Source organism: Rhinopithecus roxellana, chromosome 15 (genome assembly GCF_007565055.1).
Source record: "Rhinopithecus roxellana isolate Shanxi Qingling chromosome 15, ASM756505v1, whole genome shotgun sequence".
NCBI lineage: Eukaryota > Metazoa > Chordata > Mammalia > Primates > Cercopithecidae > Rhinopithecus > Rhinopithecus roxellana.
The window spans coordinates 115,535,934-115,562,474 of record NC_044563.1 but is presented as its reverse complement, the minus strand read 5'-3'; the positions used below and the strand labels follow the sequence as shown (position 1 = coordinate 115,562,474).

At 37.2% G+C, this 26,541-nt stretch overlaps 1 protein-coding gene across 3 annotated transcripts in view; it reads left to right on the top strand.

Annotated features, from left to right (window-relative positions):
- The window catches only part of PRMT3 (protein arginine methyltransferase 3), a 135,814-nt gene that overhangs the window by 98,762 nt on the left and 10,511 nt on the right, over nt 1-26,541 (top strand). For 2 of the 3 annotated variants that reach the window (XM_010388252.1, XM_030917525.1), the window contains 2 exons: nt 21,254-21,304; nt 21,502-21,589. In XM_010388252.1, coding sequence (XP_010386554.1) covers nt 21,254-21,304; nt 21,502-21,589 — 139 coding nt within the window. Of the gene's footprint in view, nt 1-15,537; nt 15,710-21,253; nt 21,305-21,501; nt 21,590-26,541 lie in introns of those variants that run through there. The other variant, XR_004053540.1, reaches the window with a different exon arrangement.

Sequence of the window (26,541 nt, the reverse complement as noted above, 5' to 3'; positions counted from 1 at the left end):
GTAGAATTAGAATTCAGCTGTGAATCTATTCTGGTCCTGGGCTTTTTTTTTGTTGGTGGGAGGATGGGGCGTTGATAGGCTATTTATCACCACCTCAATTTCAGAGCTCATTATTGGTCTGTTCAGGGATTCAATTTCTTCCTGGCTCAGTCTTGGGAGGGTGTATATGCCAGGAATTTATCCATTTCTTCTAGGTTTTCTAGTTTACATACAGGTTTTTATAGTATTCTTTGATGGTTGGTTGTATTTCTGTGGAGACCATGGTAATTAATATTCCTTTACCATTCCTGATTGTATTTATTAGATTCTTCTATTCTTTATTATCTAGCTAGCAGTCTATTGTATTAATTTTTTCAAAAAACCAGCTCCTGGATTCATTGATGTTTTGAAGAGTTTTTTGTGTCTCCAGTTCTGCTCTAATCTTGGTTATTTCTTGCCTTCTGCTAGGTTGGGGTTTGTTTGCTTTTGGTTCTCTAGTGCTTTTAGTTGTGATGTTAGGATGTCGATTTAAGAACTTTCTAGCTTTTTGATGTGGGCATTTAGTGCTATATATTTCCCTCTTAAAACTGCATTAGCTGCATCACAGTGATATCTGGTATGTTGTCTCTTTGTTCTCACAAGTTTCAAAGAACTCCTTGCTTTCTGCCTTAATTCCACTTATTTACCCAGGAGTTATTAAGCAGCAGGTTGTTTAATTTCCATGTAGTTGTGTGGTTTTAAGTGAATTTAATTGTGCTGAAGTCTGAGAGACTGTTCTATCAGTTCTTTTGCATTTGCTGAGGAGTGTTTTACTTCTGGTTAACAGCTCCTGTAATGTTTTATCATGATTCTTAGCTTCTTTACATTGGGTTACAACATGCTCCTTTAGCTCAGCAAAGTTCGTTATTACCCACCTTCTGAAGCCTACTACTTCTGTCAATTCAGCCATCTCAGCCTCAGCCCAGTTCTGTGTCCTTGCTGGAGAGGTGTTGCAGTCATTTGGAGGAAATGAGGCACTGGTTTATTGAGTTTTTAGCATTTTTGTGTTGATCCGTTCTCATCTTTGAGGTTGTTAACCTTTGAATGGGGTTTTTGTCAGGTTTTTCATTGATGTTGTTTTCTGTTTTTAACAGTAGGGCTGCTGTGGGTCTATTCCAGGCCCTAGTTACCTCAGTTTCTCTCATACCAAGTGTCATACAGGGTTTGACCAGTGAAGGCTGCAAAACAGCAAAGATGGCAGCCTGCTCCTTCCTCTGGAAGCCCCATCCCTGCAGGGTACTGACCTGTTCCCAGCCTGAACTGCACCCCTAGGAGGTGGCTAGAGACCCCTGTTGGGAGGTCTCACCCAGGTAGACGGAATGGGATCAGGAATCTGCTTAAAGAAGAAGTCTGGCTCCTTTTTGGTAGTGCAGCTGCACAGTGTTGTGCGAGACCATTCCTTGTCCAGACTATCTGGACTCTCCAAAGCCGGCAGGCTGGAATAATCAAGTTGACAGAACTGCAGAGATGGCAGCCACCCCTCCCCCTGGGAATTTGGTCCTTCTCAGGCAAACCTGACTGGAATTCCAAGCCAGTGGGGCCCACAGAATGACACTACTTGCTTCCCGGATTCAGTTCCCCTCCTAAGAGTATGTAGGGACAGATCTCTGGCCTTGCCAGGAATCCTGGAGCCAAAGTATGCAAAACTCCTGAGTCTCTGTGTATGGCCCGGCAGCTGCTCTGCCAGGACTCTGTACAGGTCTGTGTATTGGACCTGTATATGTACAGGTTTTTATAGTATTCTTTGATGGTTGTTTGTATTTCTGTGGAGACTATGCTCAATACAGGTCTGTGTATTGATCCTGGTGGTGTGGCTTACAAAGGGATCTCCTAGCTGCAAAGATCCATGGGAGAGGTGTGGTTTCCTGGGCAGGATCGCACAGTCAGTCACCACTTCCCTTGACTGGGACTGAGTGTTCCTTTGGCTTTGTGCTGTTAGAATGCTTGTTCTTCAGTCCTGCAAGGAAAAAATCAGCATTTAGACAAAGTTCTCTCAGCAAGGCAATTTTACTTTCTGCAAAACGGTCGCTCCTTGCGGATAGAACAATGGCAAGAGCACACTTGAACAAAGGAGGGAAGCAATTCATGTATTTTACGCAGCTTGTCTTTGCTGCTATGTCTTGTTTACATTGGCTGGAGCCAGACCTCACAATCTAAACTAAAACCTAACTGGATAATAATTTAAAACTTTTCTAAATAGGTGAAAGCAATGGAAGGACAAAGGAAAAGAGGAAGTTATTTACTAAAGGACTTAGAAAAGTAATAACATTCTTAAGGCTGCGAGCTGGGACATGCCTGTGAGCACGTCTAGCACAACTATCTTGGTTAAGGTACAAGGACATAGAATGTACTACTTGCCTGTGAGCTACTTAGGATAGGGCTTAACAAAGAGTTATTAGCACAAAGCAAGGAGGTTTGAACAAAGTTAGTCTTTAAAAGAAATTATTTCTAACATTTATGATTATTATTATCCTTTAACAAGAAGGGAAACCTTGAAGAGGAAATGTTACTTTCTACAGTGCTGCTCCCGGTTGGGCCGTCACCCCACCCTGCTTTTCTTCTGTTTCTGTGGGTTGAGCTGTTTGCCCAGTCAGTCCCAATACGACAACCTGGATACTTCAGTTGAAGGTCCTGAATTCATTTGCTGCTTTCATTTGCTGAGTGCTGCAGACTGCAGCTGCTTCTAATTGGCCATCTTGGCCCCCTTAGTATTATAATCTTATGGGACCACCATTGTATATGCAGTCATTGACTGAAACATTGATATGTGGCACATGACTCTGTTTTTACTTAAAAACCTCTTAAAGTCCTTTATTTTGGATTCTATCAAACTTCATAAATTTGAGTAGTGTCATGAGAGATATTTAATGTCTTTTTATTTCTTTTGAGACCGAGTCTAGCTCTGTCTCCTGGGCTGGAGTGCAGAGGTGCGATCTCTGCTCACTGCCACCTCCACCTCCCAGGCTCAAGGAATTCTCCTGCCTCAGCCTCCCAGTTGCTGAGATTACAGGCACATGCCACCATGCCTGACTAATTTTTGTATTTTAGTAGAGATGGGATTTCACCATGTTGGCCAGGCTGGTCTCGAATTCCAGACTTCAGGTGATCCGCCCACCTCAGCCTCCCAAAGTGCTGGGATTACAGGCGTGAGCCACCGCGCCCACCTATTTAATGTCTTTTTAATAACCTTTTAAATCTTTACATTCACAGATTTAAACAAATATTAAATGCTGACTATGTGCCAAGTACTTGTCTATAAAGCAGGCACATAAAAACAAACAAAACATGGCCGGGCACTGTGACTCACACCTGTAATCCTAGCACTTTGGGAGGCCGAGGCGAGTGAATCACCCGAGGCCAAGAGCTCGAGATCAGCCTGGCCAACATGGTGAAATCTCATGTCTACTAAAAATACAAAAAATTAGCCGGGCGTGGTGGCAGGCGCCTGTAATCCCAGCTACTCGGAAGGCTGAGGCAGAAGAATTGCTTGAACCCAGGAGGCAGAGGTTGTGGTGAGTGGAGATCGCCCCATTGCACTCCAGTCTGTGCAATAGAGCAAAAACTCCATCTCAAAAACAAAACAAAACAAAACATATTCTCTGCCCTGGAAAGGCACTTAAATGAAAGGAGGCAAGTACTGTGAACATTTTAATATGAATGTAAAGATTTAAATATAGAGATATACAGAGTCTCTGGGTTTCTGGAGGAAAAATGTAGTTAATAAATTTTACAGCCAACATTCCATGAGGAAGTGAAAAACTTTGCCCCTCCCAAAATAAAGGAAAAGCTTGAAGTATGGTAGTCACTTCTTAAATTCCTTTTGAATAATTTGTTTTCACCTACTTTTAATTCACTATTTCTTTTTTGTATTCTTTCTGCTGTTCATTTTTAGCCAATAAATATTTTTATTTCAGATTTTTTTTAGTTGTACAATTTCTATTTTCATTTTATCTCTTGAACCAGTTTGATCCATCTTTTTATCTGAATTCCTTGACATTTATAATCGTTCTTTTAAGATGAATTTGCTTATTCCCCAAGTGCTCTGTGATTTTGCTTCTCTTCCCTTTTAAGGGTCACATTTTCCAGTTTGTTCTCATATTTTATGCTAAACATTGTGTAAAAGAATAATACAGACTAGAGTAGGTAATATTTTCCCTTAGAAGAATATCTCCTAGCTAGCTAGGAGGAAGGGTTGATCCCTTTTGATTTCCAGTTTCTTAAGCACAAGATCAAGTCCTTCCCTCTGGCCAAGTTCTTGGGAAGACCATCAAACTAAAGCCGAGTTTATGGTTTACTACAGTAAGGATGACCACTACATTGACAGTCTTAATAGAATCTCAGAGGAAGGATGTGAAAATATTTATGAAATTCTCAGCAGGTCTTTCAGTGTGTGCATTGGAGGGAAAAGGTCCTGATTAGGATTTGGCATGAGTTGAGAATTGGTAGACACATCTAGGGGTGGGCTTTAAATCCCAGCAGTTTTGGAGGCTGAGGCGGGCAGATCACCTGAGGTCAGGAGTTCAAAACCAGCCCGGTCTCTACTAAAAATACAAAAATTAGCCAGGCATGGTGGTGCATGTCTATAGTCCTAGCTACTCGGGATGCTGAAGCAGGAGAATTGCTTGAACCTGGGAGGTGAAGGTTGCAATGAGCCGACGTAGCACCACTGCACTCCAGCCTGGGTGACAGAGCAAGACAGTTTCAAAACAAAAACAAAACAAAAAAAGTGGAGTCTTACAGAGTAAACAGTGTAGTGAGTCATCTGTTCTTGAGAAGAGGGTATTTACTCTCCTGAGGATTCACTGATAAATCTGATGTTCAAATACATAGATTTTCTTGAGGTACTTGAAACAAATACCTTCTTCTTTCTAAGCAGTAGCTTCTGGAATAGCAGATAAATGAATAATAATGTCATATTAATAGAGATAGTGAACTGTGTGGCCACAGAAGGTTTTGGGTTAGGAGAAACCCCCCTCTCTTCCTGCTTTGCAGCACAACCACCAGCTTCTTCCACTCCAATAAGTAACATGAGGGAGAATTGGTTTGAAGAGAGGACCAGCTCTGCCTTTTGGTTTTCTCCATATTCCAGGGCACTATACTAGTGCACCAGTGCACTGGGCCTGGCTAGTGTTTCTTTGTCCCAGCACAGTTCTTGTGCCTATGGCATTTTTGCTACTTTACCCACTGCATGGGCCCTAGCATTGGGCAAATGCCCTCAGGTATGAAAGCTGCTGTTTTTGCTCAGCTAGGAAGAATTTATTCCTCTCTACAGACAGTATATTTAGACCTATTTGCATGTGAGACTCCTCTGTGGTTTTAATGAGAAATGTTTAGTCAGTCTAGTATTTTCTTTTTGTTATGTCAGAGTGAGGGTCTTTTGCAACCCTCTACATCCTAATTAGAAGTCATCCTTGGATAAATTGCTTTTTAAAGCCCAAACTGGAAAATAAATCTGGGCCTGCATATTTAGGATTTTAGAAAGTTTGGAAATAAAGTTAGGAAAGGTAAATGAAAGTAAACAAAAGTTAGTGAAGTAAAAGTAAATTTTATGTTACCTTTCAGTTCTTTGCTTTTTTCTTTGATGAGCTACTTGATAGGAGTTGAAGGCTGCAGCGAGCAATGATTGTACCACTGCACTCCAGACAGAGTGAGACCCTGTCTCTTTGAGAAAAAAAAAAAAAAAAAAAACTACTTGATAAATGATAGAGATATTTAAGAGGCACCAATATTTAGCTTTGGATGGAATCAAAACAAGTCTTTCAGTTATTCAGTTTTTTAAGGCTAATGCAATTGCTATTAAAAGAAACTTTAAAATGTTTACAATTCAAACCAGTGATCTCTTAGTCATATACTCTTTGTTTTCATTTTACTTTTTAATTAAGCTTTAAATTTTTCTAATGGCTTAAGAAAAAAACTTCAAGATTAGCCCATTTATTTGCAATTGTGTTCTTTAAATCTTCTTATAATGCTTCTGAAAAATCTCTGACAACAGAATCCTACTAGCTCTAAGCTTATTTCTAGGTATTAAATTAGCTGTTAGTACTTTTTGTTGTAAGTTGACCTAATTTTGACCTTGCAAACTAATCAGCTAACGAAACTAATTATTAAAACACATCTGTGCTGCTTAGAAATAGTAAGATTTGTCTTGAACTTGCATCATAGGTTTTAATGGGACATCTGGTATATATTTTAATAGGCTTCATTAAGTAAATTTTATGTCTTTGGGGAGAGCATTTCTCATTATGTGATCCCACCTCTGCAGTTGGTTTTAGGTTCCTCCTTGTGAATGACCATGTGGTCTAAAGTACGGTCCTGAACTTTCTACTCTTCTCTGAAATCTGAACCTTTGTGGCTGGGCTTAGATAGTGATGAGAACATTTACATGTCTTCGTTTATTCTCAGGAAATGTTCTTTGAGTAGTAGCACATGCTAGGAGCTGAGAGGCATTGGGAATGTAGTAACAAGCTAAAACCGATAGTTCCTCTATTCAGGAGGCATTAATAGTGGAAACATGATAAAATTCACCCTATTTTCAACGCCACCCCTCAGTGGAAAAAAAATTCACCCTATGGATATTAAATAATACTAAAGAATTATTGAAAATTTGGTTACGTGTGATAAGGGCATTCTAGTTATCTAAGAAAATGTCCATCTTTTTACAGATGCAAACTGAATTTGGAGGGAAGAAATGACATAATATAGGTTATTTGCTCAAGAGAATAGGTGAAGTATATGTGCCGAATATAGGTGATAGGTTCGTCAGAGGTTCTGTAATTGTGTATGTTTGAAATCTGTGATAGTAGGGTATTTTTTTAAAGAATCTCACAACAATAAGAAATGCCTAAGAGTGACGAGGCATAAGTACTGCACTGAGATAAAGATGTTTCTGTACATCTCAGCCACCTGCTGTAGTTACCAAAGCTGAATACATGTTTACCCTGTGTCTTAACTATTTCCCTCCTGGGTCCAGATACACACACAGAAATATGTTGATATGTTCACCAAAAAAAAAAAATGTTCAAGAATGTCCATTGCAGTCTTCTTCAGCCCCAAGCTAGAAAGTGTGATGGATAAATGTGGTATATTTATGGAATAAAATACAGCATTGAAAAAGATGAGCTTGCCAATACAGCACAACATGGATGAATTTCATGAACAAACAGTTGATTTAAAAAGTGGGGGAAGGCTGGGCACAGTGATTTACACCTATAATCCCAACATTTGGAAGGATCGCTTGAAGCCAGGAGTTTGAGATCCATCTGATCATTGACATCAGAATAGTGGTTACAATTTGTGGGGTGACTTTGACTGGAAAGGAGCATAAAAGAAGTCTCTGGAGTACTAGGAGTGGTCCATATCTTGATCTGGGTAGTGGTTATACAAGTGTGTTCACCTTGGAAAAGTTCACTGAGATGTATCCCAATGATTTGCTCACTTCTGTGTGTGTGTGTGTGTTCTATGTAAAACCAGTGGTTCTTGCATTAGCTAAAAATCTGTTTTTTTGCTTGTATGTAATACTTCAGTTGAAAAGTTGACCAAAGCCAAAAAATGTCTGTCTGGTGGTCAGTGATTTGATGGAGTTGAAAGAAGCCTAGCATGGCTGGGGCATGTAGATCATAGTGCTAAGAGATGGAAAGCACCTTGTGCTATTTGGCCATTTCAGTTGTGATGTTTTTTAAACAGTGTTGTGATAGAAGGGCCCTTTAGAAAGACTGTGGCTAGAATATAGAGAACAAAGAGGAGACCAGAGTGGATATGGGAGGCCAATGGGTAGGTTAATCTAGTAGCTCAGGCAATAATTTGCAGTGACTTACACAAAGGCAGTTTAAGTGGACTTGTTCATGAGTTATCTAAGAGAAAAAATTGACAGGATTTGAGAATGGGTTAGATAATGGGGAGTGAGGGCATAACTCCCATTGCTCTCAGTATCAGTGATGACTCCAAGGTTTCTTATACAATTTGAAAAATTATGGTCCTGTCTTTTTAAGTCAAAGAAAATTGGAAGAACAGATTCAGAGGTGAGGATCAGACACTCAATTATTAGTATGTTGAATTTCATACCTTTGAGTTAAGTAGTGATATCTAGTAGGGAATTGAAACACAGTCCTGTGACCTGTCTTGTCAAGTCATACTTGTGACATATTTGGCCCAGATACTTGAGAGTAGGAATCAAAGAACATTTTGTGGAAGACTTTTTGAAAATATCCACCAAAATATGCTGCTGACACTATTTAACAAAGCATTTTAAACAATCATAAAATTACATAAATTGCTCTTGAATGAGGATGTATTTTTTAACCTATGCTATTCCTTGAGGCTGTTGAATTCCAAAAGCTCATTTTTTAAAGCAAATCCAGTGGAGTAGCATCATATGCAGATATAATTTATGCAAATTAACTGCAAGCATTCAGGTTAAAAAAAAAAGAGTCTGAGAGAAATAATGGTTTCAGTAGTACAGATGATTCTGCCCTCCTTTTTAATTTTGAACATGTGCCCCAAAATGAGCATGAGGTGAGAAACACATCTGCTGTTTCTTTATATTTCTGTAGGATGAGCATCTTGCTAGACTGCATGTGATTGTCTTTATAAAAGTGTGTATTTTTAATACAATATGGCACTCACTATAAGCCATCTACTTCATCTGGAACCCAGCCAAAGAAACGGTGATTTGTACCATTGCTTAAAGAACGGGTTGTATTGAACTTACTGAGGGATAGTTTATATGTTAGTCTCCAAAATGACATCTTAAGAGATTTTCCAAGGTAATTTTGAGATTTTTCCCATGTGACTTATCCTCTGCAGAATATGAGTACTATAAAATAATGTCTTACTACTTTGTTTCAAAGGGATTCTGTCTAGTTCCAATATTTTCCATAATTGGTTGAAGTCCAGGTGCACCTTATGCATTGCTCTCAAAATTTACTTCCATTTGACTTTATCTTTCATTTTTGCAACCCTAGAGAGTCAACAGCCCTTGAAACTGAACCCCAGAGGATTTTAGCCTTTTTAAAATCTGTGTTTTTTTCAACCCATTCTTTGTGTTTAGCTTTTCTGTCTACTCTTTTATACTCTTTTTGGAAACGTTACCATTATGAAAAAATGTTTAGGAAGATACGTTTCCTGCTTTGGATAACTTTTAGGGATGTGTTTGTTGCCTAGAATAGTGGGAGGAATCATCTGTAATACTGAAATCGTATTTAAACCTAGTCAGAGAGAATGCAAAAGTTCACAAAATGAGGAACGCTGAAGTTGAGTAAAATAACCTGTCCATAGAGTTGGTAGAGATTCATGTGACTGATCCTCTTTTGAAAGCCATGCTGAAAATAATGCTTCTGCATTTCTGTAATTCATTATTTAAATTTCAGAGACATTAAAGAAATTGTAGTAGCATTTTAAAAGATTCTGATTCTAAAGCCTCCATTTGAGTGATATTATAAAAGGATTTGAACATCAAATTTTTCTAAAATACAATTTGAGTGGAATCTTAAAATTCTTAAGCTATATTAAAATCGTTTAATTCTAGATAGATATAGGTTTACACTTGAAATCAGCAATGTTGAAGGACAATAAATTGAGAAATAATCACACTCAAGCAGGACTAGAATATCTATCTGAAGTACAGCAATAAGCACAAAATAGTGTATTTATCAAATAATCAATACGAGTGGACTCTTGATTAACGATGTCAGAGGGGTTCTCCCTAGACTTATCACAGAGGCTGTCAATTAACATTATTAGATTGTGATAAGAAATGAGCTTGACCAGGTATTTTCCTTTTTGATTCAGCCAGTTACCCCTGGAGTAATGACCTATAAGGAAGTAATCTTCCCAGGTTCAGATTTATTTTAACTTAGGCACTGACAGAAACCATTGTGAATATTGGCATTAAGATCTTCTAAAAATCCTAAAGTACCTAATGTTTACAGACATCTTATGTAGATGTATGTATTAACAGGAGGAAATCAGTCCTTATGGAAAGACAAGTCAAAAATTAGAAAAATAAATTTGATATATATACCCGATGACTCAGAATATACCTTATAATATTTGCCAGATTTTTAGTTTCCAGCCTACATATCGGGTACGTAACAGAAGGGCTTACATGGTGACTTGGTAGCCATCTTTCTACCTTACTTTTCAAAAGGGCAAAAAAAAAAAACTATTCATTTCAGAAAACAGGGCATATCACATATTCTATGTGTCCCCCTTTTACTGTCTGTTAAATTGTTCTTTCAGTTTTCCATCTCTTAATTTATACTATTGAAGGGTTGTAAAGACAAGTAGCATTTGGTAGAACTTGGTCACCTAGACACAAAAATTAGTTTTAATAGGTATCAGTTTTAAACCTCTTCAGCAGTCATAAAACTAATTTTTTTGTTCTGCCTTGATTTGTAAATTCGGTGTATGTTTTGTTCAGATGAACAAATATATTCTTAAAATTAAAATATAATGTTTACTTATAACTGATAATTTGAGGAAATAGGAATGGAACATAGGGGCCTTTGCATGGATAGTTTTTGGGGAAGATTAGAAAGCAGCACGAAAAATGGAATATAAGGAGACGGTAGTCATTGATATCAAGCAGTGGAAAACCAATGATGTGTGAGGGAGCAGGAGGAGAGAAATCTAGAGAAGCAGTGGGCTGCATGCCTTTTTAAATGGCCAGAGGTTGAAAAAAAAAAAAAAATACTATGCAACATCACTTTTCATTCAAACATGTACTGAACCCTATGTGTGGGCTTCCGTACTAGGCACTATGAATACAACAAATAATCAAAATGTAATTTCGAGCCCTAAAGACTTTCATTGAGAAGGAGAGGCCAACATAAATGGAGAATTGTAGTGTAGTGCTCTATAATAGAATAGCAGAGGCATAGAAAAGACACCCTTAGCCTTGTATACTCTTCCTTTCCCTGATCATCCTTAAGGTTTTTACTTTAAGTGTGGCTTCTTCATGAAAGCTTTTCTAATACCATATGTATTGTATTAGCAGGAAGTGATTAATTGTACAGATGAGGGAATATTTGTCTGAAGTAGTTGCATCTGATATCAGTTTTTAATTGAAAATAGGAAGTTATAAGTTAAAGCATCATCATTTCCTTTTACCAAAGGTTGGGACAGGTTGACCATCTTTTTGTCATTTAACAAATAGTTTACTTAATAAATCATACTGATTTCCTGTAGTCCCTGAATATTCCAGGATATTTCATGCCTTTGTAACTCAGTGCAATTTCACCATTTAGATGGCATGCCCAGGCATGCTTAGGCAGTAAAGATACAGAGGTGAACAAAGAAATGATAAGACTGCCCTTAAGGGGCTATTAGGATCTACAAGTGAACAAAGACATTGAACAAAAAGTATTAGTTACTACAAGGAGTGCAGGAATATTTAATGGATGTATTATAACCTACTCTGGGATTAAAGAAGGCTGCCCAGAGGAAGTAATATTTAAACTGGGACATAACAAATGAGTTAGTTTAAGAATTGGGGCGGGTGTTACAGTGATATGGTTTGGCTGTGTCCCCACCCAGATCTCATCTTGAATTCCCATGTGTTGTGGGAGGGACCCAGTAAGAGGTAACTGAGACATAGGGGCAGGTCTTTCCTGCGCTGCTGTCATGAAAGTGAGTCTTACAAGATCTGATGTTTATTATAAGGGGGAGTTTTCATACACAAACTCTCTTTGCCTGCTGCCATCCATGTAAGACATGACTTGTTCCTCTTTGCCTTCCACCATGATTGTAAGACTTCCCCAGCCACGTGGAACTGCAAGTTCAATTAAACCTCTTTCTTTTGTAAATTGCCCAGTCTCTGGTTTGTCTTTATCATACAGGTAGGGGGCCTTAGGGAGGAAAAAGCAATACAGTGAATAATCTTCCTCCTTTATTGGTGAGCCACATAAAATGGAGAAACCCTTTTGCTGAAAACAGCTACAAATGCCAAAAAAATGTTAAATGCTATCTGTTTGAAGTTATCAAATAAGGAAGTACTTCTAAGCCAAGACTCAGAAAAGAAGGTAATCTGAAAAATGAGACTAACATTTGGGGCTACTTTTGTCCTATAGGCATTTACCAATTCAGAGGAAGGAGCTGAAAGACTGTAGCCCTTTTGATGTTGCTTACATGGGTAGGAATACAAAATGGGACCCTTACAGTTTTGCAGCACTTTGCATTGGGACCATAAAGACTGTGCCCAAGATAAGATATGAGAGAAGTAGAAATCTCAAACCCTGATATTAGATTAAGACCTCGGTTTGCTCATGCCCCCAGGTTCCCTGCAGAAACAAAAGATCTTTCTATAAGATTATTACAGGTTTCAAATTATTTTCACGAAGTTTTTCAAATATTAATGTTCAAAACATGTTCAGACATAATCAGTCACACAAGGACACAAAAACATGAATCAAGAACCAGTTGAAGCAGTAGACAATAAAAACAGAGCTCTAGGTGCTCCAGGAATTAGTTATAACAGACACAGATTTTGAAAAAACTATGCTTACTAAATTCAAAGAGAAAAGAAATTGCGAATTTTAACAAATGGAAACATTTTTAAAAATATGGTTTGGAAAAGAACAGACATTCTAAGACCAAATTAAATACGATTTGAGCAGCAGATCTTCACATATTAGTGTAGAGAAGATCTGCAAACTGGATTTTAGGGCAGAAGAAAATGTCCAGAAAGAAGCCTGGAGAGATGCAAGAATGAGACAGAGGGAAGGGCAAGAAATAACATGGATACAAGGAAAGGTCTAATTACATATACATGTAAATGGGCATCCCAGAGAAAAGGAGGATGAGAATGTTACAATATTTAAAGAGATGTTGGCTAAGAATTTTCCAAAACAGATGAAAGCAACAATTTAGTACAACATAACCTAAATAGTGTAATTTTAAAATTGGATCGAAATGTAGGTGTATATCTAAGAGAAGTGAAAACATGCCCACGCAAATGTTTATAGCAGCATTATTCGTAATAGCTAAGAAATGGAAGTAATTCAGATGTCCATCACCTACAGAATGGATAAATAAAATTTGGCATATTCATGCAATGGAATATTCAGCTATAAGAAAGAATGAAACATGATACAACATAGTTAACCCTTAAAAACATTATGCTAAGTGAAAGAAACCAGTCACAAAAGACCATCTCTTGTATGATTCCATTTAGATGAAATATCCAGAATAGGTATATCTGTAGACACAGACTGAACAAGAGGAGAATGGAAGATTTGGAGGAGATGAAATGTTTTAAAATTAGATTTAATGATGGTTACACAACTCTGAGTACACTAAAGAATGCTGAATTGTATAATTTAAATGGGTCAGTTTTTATAGTATGTGAATTATATCTCAGTTTAAAAGAGGGAAGAGAAATCCACACCTAGACATATCCTAGTAAAACTACAGAAACCAAAGAAAGATCTCAAAGTTGGTGGAGCTATGGTGCTGGAATTACCTTTAAAGAGGAGCTAAATAGACTAGTAGATAATTTCTGCAATTGGTGAATCTTCAAACTGAATACAGCTGTGAAACCCACGCCCAGATGAAGAAACAAAACATCTGAGCACCCTAGTAGTCCCCCTTGTACACCTACCTAATACAGAGCATCTATGCCCTGTATTAGCCAGGTGCACAAGAACAATGGAATTGGGGGAGCAGAGGAGAGGAACAATGAAATCAGAAGAAAAAAGACAAACAGAAGAAATTGTAATGATGACATTATCACTGTGATGCCAGAAAATAACTGCCAACCCTGAGTTTAACCCAACTAAGATATTTTTTAAGAATGAAACTAAACTTGGCTGGGCACAGTGACTCATGCCTGTAATCCCAGCACTTTGGCAGGGTAAGGCAGGTGGGTGGCTTGAGGTCAGGAGTTCGAGACCAGACTGGCCAACATGGTGAAACCTTGTCGCTACTAAAATTACAACAATTAGCCGAGCATCATGGCACACACCTCTAGTCCCAGATACTTGGGAGGCTGAGGCAGGAGAATCACTTGAACTCAGGAAGTGGAGGTTGCAGTGAACCGAGATTATACCTCTACACTCCAGCCTGGGCAATAGAGCAAGACTCCATCTCAAAAAAAAAAAAAAAGGAGAATGAAACTGAAATAAAGATATGTTCAGATAAGCAGAAAAGAAGAGAAAGAATTTGCCTAAAAAACCTGTGCCAAAGGAAGTACTGAGGGATATTCAGGCAAACAGCAAATGATCCCTGATGGAAGGCCAGAAATTCAGGAAGGAATAAAGGTGAACAAAAGTGGTAAGTATTTACATACCAGTAGTTCTCTTAGGTATATACCCAATGGCTGTGGTACATATATTCACAGAAACTGTTCAAGTGCCTGTCAGCAGTAAACTAAATTATATTGTCACATACACCTTACAGCCATGAAAATGAATCATCTGCAATAATGTAGACGAATTTCACAAACAATATTGAGGAAAATTAGCCAGATAGAAGGGACTACCTGATGTATGATTCTCTATATATTTAAGTATAGTAGGAAAAATGAATCTTTGCTTAAGAGTATTAAGATAGGTTGTTAGAGGCATAGGGTGCCTTGTAGAGTCTAGGTGCGTAAGGGGGACTACTAGGCTGCTGGGATGATCTGTTTCTTCATCTGGGTGTGGATTTCACAGCTGTGTTTAGTTTGAAAATTCAGCATGATATACACTTACACTGAATGTACATTATATATATTAAGCAGTTTTTAAAATGTGAAAAATCAGTAAATGTCAATGAATACTGGTTGTATAAAATAAGTTTGTGTTTATAGCTAGGAAGAAATGTAGAGCACTTAAGGCATGTGAGGTATCAATTAATGAAAGTATTCTTGTTACAGACTGAAGATGATTTTTGCCCCCCAAAACCACTTTAATAAGCAATTTTGAAATTACAAGGAAGCAATCCCAAATAAATTTAAAAGGAGTTTCAGTTATCTTGAAATATTCTAAGTAGATCAGAAATAAATTACATTGTGTTTTTCAATAAAAGTATTTTTAAAAATATTTTTAGACCTATTGTCTGTTTTACTACTTCCCATATTGCTTGGTCTATTTTTAAAAACCACTCAATCTGGCAGTATCTTGAGAAGTATATGGCACTTAATGTGTATTGTTCCCTAGAGGAATCATGAATGAAAAAAAAGGTGCAGATTTTTCTCTTGGGATACAATAGAAAATTAATTGAAAAAGGAAGAGTCCATAATTTAATGTATAGTTACAATTGGGGAAAAAAATCATAATATATAATTTTCATATTTGTTGATTATGTCTTCTTAAACACCAGTTATTACTAGCACAGTTCATTCTCTATATGTGGCAGCTCGTATAGCTTATGTTTGTATTTTCATCTGCTTGGTTTATATACAATGACCTAAGCTATAACAGTCATTTTTATGCATTGTCTGCTTACTCTTTTCTTTGCTTGCTTCAGACTCATCAGTTGGCTTTTGCATTCCATATTATGATTTTGAAAGAACTACTTCAACAAAAAATTGTATTTTTGTTATAGTGATTCTGCTGCATGGATTACAAGCACTCTATCTCCATGCTTGGATAAACTCCATCAAAAGCACATTATCCTCCTACTTCTGTGGCCAGCTGCCTAATTGTATCTGCTGTAACCACATGCTGTTGGAACATGATACCAATGAAGAACAGAAATGATAAATTACTCCCTGCAGGTGATAGTGATAATGATAATTTTTAATTTCCTTCTTCCTTATAAGGACTAGTCTGATCTTATTTCATTGGTTGCCGTCCTATTACATACACACAATGTGTCCTCTTTAAAGAAATAATCATCACACCAAAATATATGAGAAAGTCATTTGTTTTTATCCCAAATCATTGTTCTTCAAATGAGTGTATATTAAATGAATTGCATTTACCTTTATATAGCATAAACAAGCAAAACATGGCTTAAAACAGATTTTTTCCATGATTCATTTTACAAATGCCATGAGTTTTCTTTTTGTGAAATCCACAAAAAAATGAGTTCTGGAACTATTATATGCTGAGGAGTATTTAAGATGTACAGCAAAGCTACATGCTTGTATTTCCCTATGTGCATCAAAGTAATTGTGGAGGATTCTCACAAAATGTCGAGTGATCAAGCTATCCCAGAAATTCATCATGTGTATGTATTTTCCTTTCATTCTGTTTTCTTCTATCATTATTTTTGTTTTTTTTTTTAATTACTTACCACTCATTCTCCTTTCTCTCACTCTAAGGGACTTTTATAACTAAAACTTTTAGTTATAAGTTTTTCTGACTGTGGTATAATTCAGTGGAATTTTATTTAATCGTGACCTTGCCTTTGCAGATTAACCCAGCTCCTACAGATATATTTTAATGTTTTTCCCTCAGCAGTTCTCATTGCCCCGACAAGATATATATGTGAGACAAAGGAGAAATTTCTTCTGTAGTCAGCCTTCAAATCTCTGATCTTTTTCAAGCACATGTCAAGTTGTAGCTCTGGTTAGTTATTTATTGCCATTGCCTATTAGTCATTATTTCCTATGGTTATTCTTATATTTGAATGACTTCCACAGAGAGAATGTATATTCCTTGAAATTAACATTTAAAAGATGTAAAGATAGCCCGTCAAAGTGATGGTAGCAAGATGATCAAATTGTAATTGAAAATAGTGGCATGTTTATATTTTCCTGACAAAATAAATCATTTATTCCTAAATCAGCTGATATTTGGTTATATCATATGTAATAGCTTTGCAGAAATAAAAACACTAATCATAATTCATTTGGTTTTATATTATTGTTTCAAAATTGAAGTTTTTTTTCTTAATCTCTTAATTAAGCCTCAATGGTATGCAACTGTAGTTCCAGCTACTCAGCAGGCTTAAGCAGAGATCCCTTAAGCCCAGGAGTTTGAGTTCAGCCTGGGCACCATAGCAGGACTCCATCTCTAAAATTAAATAAAATTTTTAAAAAATAATCACACACAAAAGAAAAAAAACACAAACTCCTGTCTCTTTAAGGGGCATTCTAGATCATGTTGGTGTTTGAGGGTAAACACCCATTTTAAAACCAGAAATTCCCTTTGTTTTTTTCAGAGCAAGAATCTTCTACTTTCTCAGCTGTAGTTTAGTGCTGTCTAATGAATAGGTAGATTATCTGCACAAAGTTTGAATTTCAGGTGAATTCCTTCCTAACTTCTCTTCATGCTTCTGCTTTCTGTTTAATGTGTGCTGTGGAACTGAGTTAGTATTACTGTAAACCAAACCTCATTAGAAATGTGACTGTGCTAGAGGACTCAAAGATACTGTGATGCATTTCACATGGAGGCAATTTCAGATATTTGTCATAGATCCTTTCCGGTGCTTATAACCGAAGTTAACTATGTCTGTCATTTTTCTTTGTCTTAAAACTTATTTTTTGGTTACCCAGAACTTCCCAGTATTTCTTTCACTGTATTATTTAACGGCTGGAAATTTTTAACTGAAATTCATACACAGATTTGGAGATTGATTAATAACCATGTATGGCCGGACGTGGTGTCTCACACCTGTAATCCCAGCACTTTGGGAGCCCCCCCCCCCCAAGAAAAATGTGGGGAAAAATAAATCCTAGTAAGCTAATAAGAGCTTTTGTGAAAATTTGGGTTTAAACGCAGCTTTTGTAACATCTTCAGCTTCAGATATATGAAGAGAAACATTTCTAATTCTGATTTTAAAAAGACTGGCAATAAATATAACAGTTACAGAATTATAATTGCAGAAAGATGAGAGGCTGACACATGAGTTTAAAACAGAGTTTTAAAAGATACATTAAAAATTTTGAAAACAAAAAGATATTTTAGAACTATGGGTTTTCTGTTCTTGTTGTTCCAGGTTACCTTCTGGTAGCATTTCCCATCAACCTGAAGAAGTTCTTTTAAAATGTTTCTAAAGGAAGTCTATTGGCAATTAATTTCTTTACTTTTCCTTGACTTGAAAATGTCGTATTTTGCCTTCATTCATAAATGATGTTCTGTCTAGATGCAGAATTTTAAAACTTTCTCCATCAGTGTCTTTTTCTTTTCCATCTGGACCACCAATGTCACGTTAGATCTATGGGTCTCCAAGGTCCTATAACATGCATTTTATTGCAGTCTTTTTCCCTTCTTCAAATTGGATAATTTCTATTAATCTTCAAATTCACGGATTTTTTTTCCTGTCATCTCCATTCTGCTATTCAGCTCAGAAGTTTCAGTTAATATAATTTCCAATTAAAATTTTTTCATTTGGTTCTTTTTTATGGTTTGTTTCTCTGCTGAGAATGTCTAGTCTTTTGATTCATTCCATTGTGTTTTCTGTCCCTGTTGGAACATAGTTATAATTGCTGCTTTAAAGTTGTGCTTGATAGTTCGAGCATCTGGGTTATCTCAGAGATGGCTTGTCTTTTCTCTTGAGAGTCGTTCAGTTTTCCCGATTCTTTGTATGTTGAGTAATTTGAGATTGTACCTTACATGTTGTGCATGTTATGTTGTATAAACTGTGTATCTTGTTAGAATCTTAAGAATGTTGATGTCTGTTGTTAGCAGTCAGCCAGCCCAGTTAAGATCAGACCATAAGTTCTGTCTTAGTGTCCGAGCAGACAGTTGGCCAAGTCTCAGTCACATTCTCTAAGCTTTTGTTATGCTGTTTTGAGGCTCTCTTACACATACCTACTTTACGGATTAGTCTGAAACTTTTACAGATTTTTCAAATCTCAGTTCAGTTCTCTAGGCCTTTACTTGTTGGTTTTGGTTTTTTTTCCATGCATGTTTTATTCAGAGGTTAATCCTGAGACTTGCACCAGTGATTCCAATTTTAGTTCAATTCTCTAAGCTTTTGCTATGTGGGTTTGGGTCTCACCTGTAAATGCGTAATTTGGGGGTTAGGCTGAGACTTGGGCATTTTCTACATACAAAAGGAGATCTTTTCTAGCTCACTCCTCTCCATATTTGTCCCACATGTTCCATGCTTTTCAGAGTTAAAAATTATTAGTTCTGCCGGGCGCGGTGGCTCAAGCCTGTAATCCCAGCACTTTGAGAGGTCGAGACAGGTGGATCACGAGGTCAGGAGATCGAGACCATCCTGGCTAACACGGTGAAACCCCGTCTCTACTAAAAAAAAAATACAAAAAACTAGCCGGGCGAGGTGGCGGGTGCCTGTAATCCCAGCTACTCGGGAGGCTGAGGCAGGAGAATGGCTTAAGCCCGGGAGGCGGAGCTTGCAGTGAGCTGAGATCCAGCCAATGCACTCCAGCCTGGGTGACAGAGCGAGACTCTATCTCAAAAAAAAAAAAAAAATCATTAGTTCCATTCAACTTCAGTTAGTCAATGCTTTAATAAAGTATACTGACTATATAATGAAGCTAGCCATATTTGAGACTGAAGACAAAGTTTTCATTTGGCTAAAATGTATTGAAAACCTACTATGTAACATTGTATTGGGTAAGGGGCATAGAGGTGAGTTACACATACGCCCTGATCTTAAATAAATTGCAGTATAAGGCAAACTATAATATACTATCCTAACTAACATAATAGAATGTATAATAAACACATTTGCTCAGCAAATATTGTATCCTATGGGCCAGGTTACTGCTCTGGGCACTAAGAGTATAGTGGTGAACAAGACAGGCATACAGAAATAAATAAGAAAACAGCTGAACTGGTCTGTGAAGAGGCATCGTAAGTATCCAGAAATCAATTGTAAAAGGTTTTATTTAGAAATATTCTAATTAACCACATGGTTTTTATGATAATCTGTGGCTGAGTACTACATTGTTTTATAATTCTATTTGGCAGAATTATTAATAGTATTTTGATTCTCTCAGTATCTAAATTGCAATGAACCTCAAGGTTAAATATTGAATTTGGTTTGTACCTAATCCATATTAACCCTACAAGATCAATGTCACATTTTTAACAAAAGCAGCAGAGTACACAAATTAGCTTTACCATGATTTTTCAAAAACTTAGTGTCCTGTTTTTAACACTTTATAAGCTTAATATAGTGCCAGTTTTAAAAAATGATTAAGTCTAGCTAGTTCCAATAGTGAAAGAAAAAGGAATGGTATTTAAATTTAACCAAAAAACTCAAAATTATGTATTTACCTGAATATGTTAATTTCTTTAAGAGATCTTTTTGTAGGCTGGGTGCAGTGGCCCACACCTGTAATCCCAGCACTTTGGGAGGCCGAGGCGGGTGGATCACAAGGTCAGGAGTTTGAGACCAGCCTGACCAACATGATGAAATCCCATCTCTACTAAAAATACAAAAATTAGCCGGGTGTGGTGGGGCATTCCTGTAATCCCAGCTACTCAGGAGGCTGAGGCAGGAGAATCGCTTGAACACATGAGGCAGAGGTTGCAGTGAGCTGAGATCGCACCATTGCACTCTAGCCTGTGCAACAGAGCAAGACTCAATCTCAAAAAAAAAAAAAAAAAAAAAAAAAGATCTTTTGTACTATTTTTCTACTATCACAATAACCCTTAGGGCTCACTTTGGAGTTTCTCCTTTGAGTACTTGCTTAAACATAAAATTTGAGTACTATTGTTCATTTTTTCAGGAAAAAAAAATAGGTAACATTTTAAAAATCTTTATTTCGTCACAAAAATATTCATAGTACTTGACTTAAAAACAGATATACTAGACAAGAAATTAAATGAACTGGCTTTGTATAAAAGAGCATGTTTCAATTATTTATTGCTATATAATAATCCATTTCAAAACTCTGGCTTGAAGCCCAAACCATTTATATCTGTTTCCAATTCTGCAGTCCTGACTGGACTTAACTGACTAGTGCACCTGCTGGTCTTTCCTGGCATCTTTCATGCTGCTGCAGTTGTCTGAATGCTTGACTACAGCTGGAGAAGTCAAGGTGGCCTAACGCATGGGTGGACACTCAGTTGGCGAGTGAGGATCAGTGAGGGGCCAGCTGAGTCTCTCTTTCCATGTGTGTTTACCTTTCAGTGGTCTAGCATGATTATTTCTCTATTAAAACATACTGATTATTTGATTAGCCTTATTACCTTTATTATGTTGCTTCTGTGAGGAAAAGCCAAATTACATTACTTTGTTTTTACTTATAACATCTTTTCCAGGAAAAATATTGAGTTTAAGAGGTATTGAGTTTCTGAAATGGTTTCTCATTTGCCATGTCTTAAAAGACAATAATTAGTTATTACATAATGTAATTCATTTAGTAAGTATTTGTATTTCTTTTTTTAAAACATAGGCAATTGCGGGCTACTTTGATATATATTTTGAGAAGAATTGCCACAACAGGGTAAGTATCATGAGTTATCTCGTAAGAATTAATTATTACAGAAGTACATTATATTTTATTTTGTGCCCCAAGGTGTTTAATCATAAGCATTTTGCTGCTGTAAGCAGTCGGGGTTTGTGTTTGATGTTGTAGATTAATGTACCATGATATTAAAAATCTTGTACTTCATCAAATACTTTTGAACTTTACCAATTCAGGTCGTGTTCTCTACGGGCCCTCAGAGCACCAAAACACACTGGAAACAAACAGTATTTCTACTGGAAAAACCATTTTCAGTTAAAGCAGGTGAGAAAGAATAGTAAGGGGAAAAGTATCTTATTCATTCTGAAGTAAAAGATATTCATTCATTTTACAACCACTTTTTCTGTACACACTATATTTGCTTTTTGAGACAGAGTCTCACTGTCTCACCCACGCTGGAGTACAGTGATGTGATCTCAGCTCATTGCAACCTCCATCCCCTGGGTTCAAGCAGTTCTCCTGCCTCAGCCTCCTGAGTACTTTGGATTACAGGCACGCACCACCACACCCGGCTAAGTTTTGTATTTTTAGTAGAGATGGGGTTTCACCATGGTGGTCCCCAACTCCTGACCTCAAGTGATCCGCCTGCTTTGGCCTCCCAAAGTTCTGGGACTACAGGTGTGAGCCACTGCGCCTGGCCTGCACAATATATTTGAAGCAATATAACAGATGTTAAGAAAAGATGTTCTTAGAGTTTACCATCTACATACATTTTAGATGGCATATCATTTAATTAAAGACATAATTTAAGAAATTTTTTAATTTTAAGTCTAATTTCTGCCAACTAAAATAAATAAGATTACCTAGCTCTTAAAGTATCACAGAATAATTCAGAAAACTTTAAGCAATAATTAGTATTTTATAAGTTACAAATATAACTAAAAGAAAATATTTTCTTTCTCCAAGTGACTAAAGAGAGATATCACCAATAAAATAAAAGTTAAAGATAATTTCATTCAGTAGTTATTGTAGGCCAGGCACAGTGGCTTATGCCTGTAATAAGCCACTTTGGGAGGCCGAGGCAGGAGGATAACTTGAGGCCAGTTTTGGGTTTTGTATTTTCTTTTTTGAGACGGAGTTCCACTCTTGTTGCCTAGGCTGGAGTGCAATGGTACTGTCTCAGCTCACTGCAACCTCCACCTCCTGGGTTCAAGCAATTCTCCTGCCTTAGCCTCCAAGTAGCTGGGATTACAGGTGCCCGCTACCAGGTCCAGCTAATTTTTGTATTTTTAGTAGAGATGGGGTTTCACCACGTTGGCTAGGCTGGTCGCAAACTCCTGACCTCAGGTGATCTGCCCACCTCGGCCTTCCAAAGTGCTGGGATTACAGGCATGAGCCACCACACCCAGCTGAGGCCAGTTTAAGACCAGCCTAAGCAACATAGCAAGACCCTATCTCTACAAAACAATAAAAATTAGCTGGGCATAGTGGCACAAACCTGTAGTTTTAGCTGCTTGGAGGCTGAGGCAGGGGGCTCGCTTGAGTCTTCAGTGAGCTATGATCATACCGCTGCACTCCAGCCTGGGTGACAAAGCAAGACTGTCTCAAAAAAACAGAAAAAGTTACTTGCATTCAAAGTTTATTTGTCTTACCATTCTCTCCACTGTCTCCTCCCTGCCTATCCAAATATTATGCAGTATTCAAGGGCAAATCAGATTCTATTTTTTATTTTAAGAACTCATTGATTGTTCACTTATATTAGCACCTATAGTTCTGACATACCTATACATTTCACTCTAAAAGTTAGAGTTTCATTATGGGATTTAAAATTTTAAACTGCTTACTCCATGTAAGTCTTCTTGTACCACCTTCTCTGAAAACCTCCTGAGGGCGTGAAAGCTGAATGTATAACAAGCTTCACTGAAAAAAATCCAACTTCACCAATAACTCAGGGAAAGGCTAATTGAACCTATGAGATGCTGTTTCTTGTCCATCAATTGGGGGAAGAAAATACATAAAGTTTACCAATGTCAAGTGCTGCCAATAATGTAGCCAAATGCAACTTTCATCCCCTTTTGTTGGCTTTTAATTAGTAGAACTTTTAAGAACAGTTTGATACTATCAAGCTAAGTATAGATGTACCATCCCTACAGCCAAGCAATTTTTTCCTAGGCCTGTATTCTAAACAGTCTCTCCCACAACATATATAAAAATCTTTATAGCAGCATGGTTTGTAGAAGGGAAAAATTGGAAATAACCTTAATTGTCCACCAGCAGAAGATGGATAAGTAAAGGTAGTAGTTGCATAGAATAGTATCTAGAGCAGGTAAGTTATGTATGTATGTTTCTATCAAAAACAACATTGAAGCTGGGCATGGTGGTGCACACCTGTAGTCCCTGCTACTTAGGAGGCTGAGACCAGAAGTTCCCTTGAGCCCAGGAGTTTGAGGCTGCGGTGAGCTGTGATTGAGCCGCTTTACTCCAGCTGGGGCAACATAGCAAGACCCTGTCTCTTGTGGAGTTAAGGTAGGCGAGGCAACATTGAGCAAAAAAGAAAACTGCAGGATGAGTCTGACAAGATACCGTTTATGTGAACTTCTAAAACATGTAAAACAACCACACATACACATATCTAATACAAGTGTGAAACAACTCAGATTCAGCATAGTGGTTACCTCTGGGGAAGGATAGAAATAGGATTAGGGCAGGCTACAATTGGGGTGGCAGGGGGGTCAATGTCATATAAAAGACATATACAAGAAAACTTTGTAAAAAATTGGAGGAACTCTGATAGAATACTAAGACTTAAAGCTGAGTGGTGGGCTCTATATTACAGTTACCAGGTGGTTATCAATCTCCGTGTTAAATATTTCATAAATTCTACTATAGCTTCAAATTCACTGTTGATACATAAATTGAGTTTAATAGATGCAAATAAATACCAGATTGAAGCAGCACCTTGTCATTTTCTCACTTTGAAGTTGCAAGTGATATGGAAAGAAAACCTTGATGGTGTCATTTTCTGTCTGCAAAAAGCTTGAGCACAGCAGAACTGAAATGAGGAAAACCCAATGAGGTCCTTTTAGCCTCATTTTTGTTTCTCTGTAGCTCTGGTATTTGGATTGATGTTTGAAAACTTGAAAATGTTGCTTTTTTCTTCATTGTAGCCACTTTGTCATCTTAATACTAGAGTTTTAAAGGCAGTACTAGTTCATGTTTTAATTGTGAGGAAGATTTAAGATAGCATTTGAGTTTGATTCTCAAAATTTTCTCCTACTTCATTACAAAATATTGTTTAATGACTAGTGAAGTTTTGAAATCCTTACTATTCTTTACCCAGTAATCCTTAGAGTAACTGGTTTGTGCTTTGCTCTTAAGCATTTGTAGAATATTAGGAAGGAGTTGTGTGATGCAAATGTTGCCCGCTGGCACCACCTGTGTTTCTTTTACTACCGTGGTGTATGCTTTTGTATCTACATAGTAAGACCAATATGTCACAAAATATTAGAAACCCCTAAGAGGGTACAAGCTGAAGAAAGATTTTAAAAGGAAATGTTACAGTTGGAAAAGTAGTCATTCCTTAGTTATGGGAGTATAAAGAAAGGATCATGTAAGGTAACACTTTTTCTTAATCCTGCTAAGCCTTTGATGGTAGCGCTAATTAATAGACTGCTGGGAAGTTGCAGAGCAGAGTACTGAAGAGGGTAAGCTCATCAGAAAACAAGCTCAAAAAGATCTATAGGAAGACTCCTGGAGTTTTACACGAGTAAGATGTGTATATGTAGGATTAAATGCACAAGGTCAAGCAAAGTAGTTGGAGCAAATGTGTACCAAGGAGTTCTCAGTTCACACAGGGCTGCAAGGGGTTCACATTTCTAGCTTAAGGCTGTCTAGATCCTCCTTAGCAAATCTTAAAAACAAGCCTTGAAGGGAAAAGAACTCAAGTAACTCAGTAGCCACAAAGGAAATCAAAATGGATACATTCAATAATATAAAATTCTTAATGTCCAGCATTCAACCAAACATTGGGTGCAGGAAAATGTCTTGATAGGAAGAGACCCAGAAGTGATGAAATTAGCAGACAAGCATGTTGAAAAAATGTTGTAACTATGCTTATATGAACATAGCGAAGAGAATGTGAGAAGACACTTAAAGTGAAAATGTCATTTGATGGAATTAATGGCGGAAGAAAAGATCAGTGAACTTGAATACACAGCAATCAAATGTATTCAAAATAAAGCAAGGAGAGGAGAAACATTTAAAATAAAAATGAACATATCCACAGTACCCTATGGGAAAATACCAAGCACTCTATCCTAGTCCTTGGAAGAAACTGAGGGAGGAATAGGGTAAGGTGAGGCCATGCAACAGGAAGTATATTTGATACAAGCTACACATTGAAGAAACTTAGTTAACCTAAAGAAGGATAAACTCAAAACACCAAAACATATCAAACTAACAGTGATAACTTTTTTAAATTTTAACATAAGCCACAGTAAAAGGAAACATCATGTAGAGAAGGACAAAGACATAACCTTAGAATGTTCATCAAAAACTGGCCAGGCGTGATTGCTCCTGCCTGTAATCCTTGCACTTTGGGAGGCCGAGGCAGGTAGATTGCCTGAGCTCAGGAGTTCGAGAGAGGCCTGGGCAACGTGGCGAAATCCCATCTCTACTCAAAATACAAAAAATTAGCTGGACGTGGTGGCACGCACCTGTAATCCTGGCTATTCGGGAGGCTGAGGCATGAGAATTGCTTGGAACCGCGAGGCAGAGGTTGCAGTGAGCTGAGATTGCACCAACTGCACTCCAGCCAGGGTAACAGAGCAAGACTATCTAAAAAAAAAAAAAAAAGAATATTCATCAAAAACCATGTAAGCCAGATGATTAATTGAATGACATTTTGAAATATTGAAACTGGCAACCTAGATTCTGTATCTACAAGAAATATGTTCTTTAATGAAACTAAATGAAGACTTTTTCAGAAGAAAAATGCTGAACGAATTTATTTTCAGCAGACTGGAAATATAAGACATGTATTAAAGTAAGTTCAAGAGGAAATAAAATGTCACCAAATGGAAACTTGGATCTTAACAAAACAATGGCAAATGCCAGAAATGGTAAATGTGTGATCACATTAAAAAGCTTTATTTTTTCATTTCTTAATTTCTTAAATGATCATTGACTAAAGCAAAACGAATAATGTAGGTTTAAAACATATGGAGAAGTAAAATATATGGCAATGATAACCAAGGAAATTAATGAGAAAATAGAAA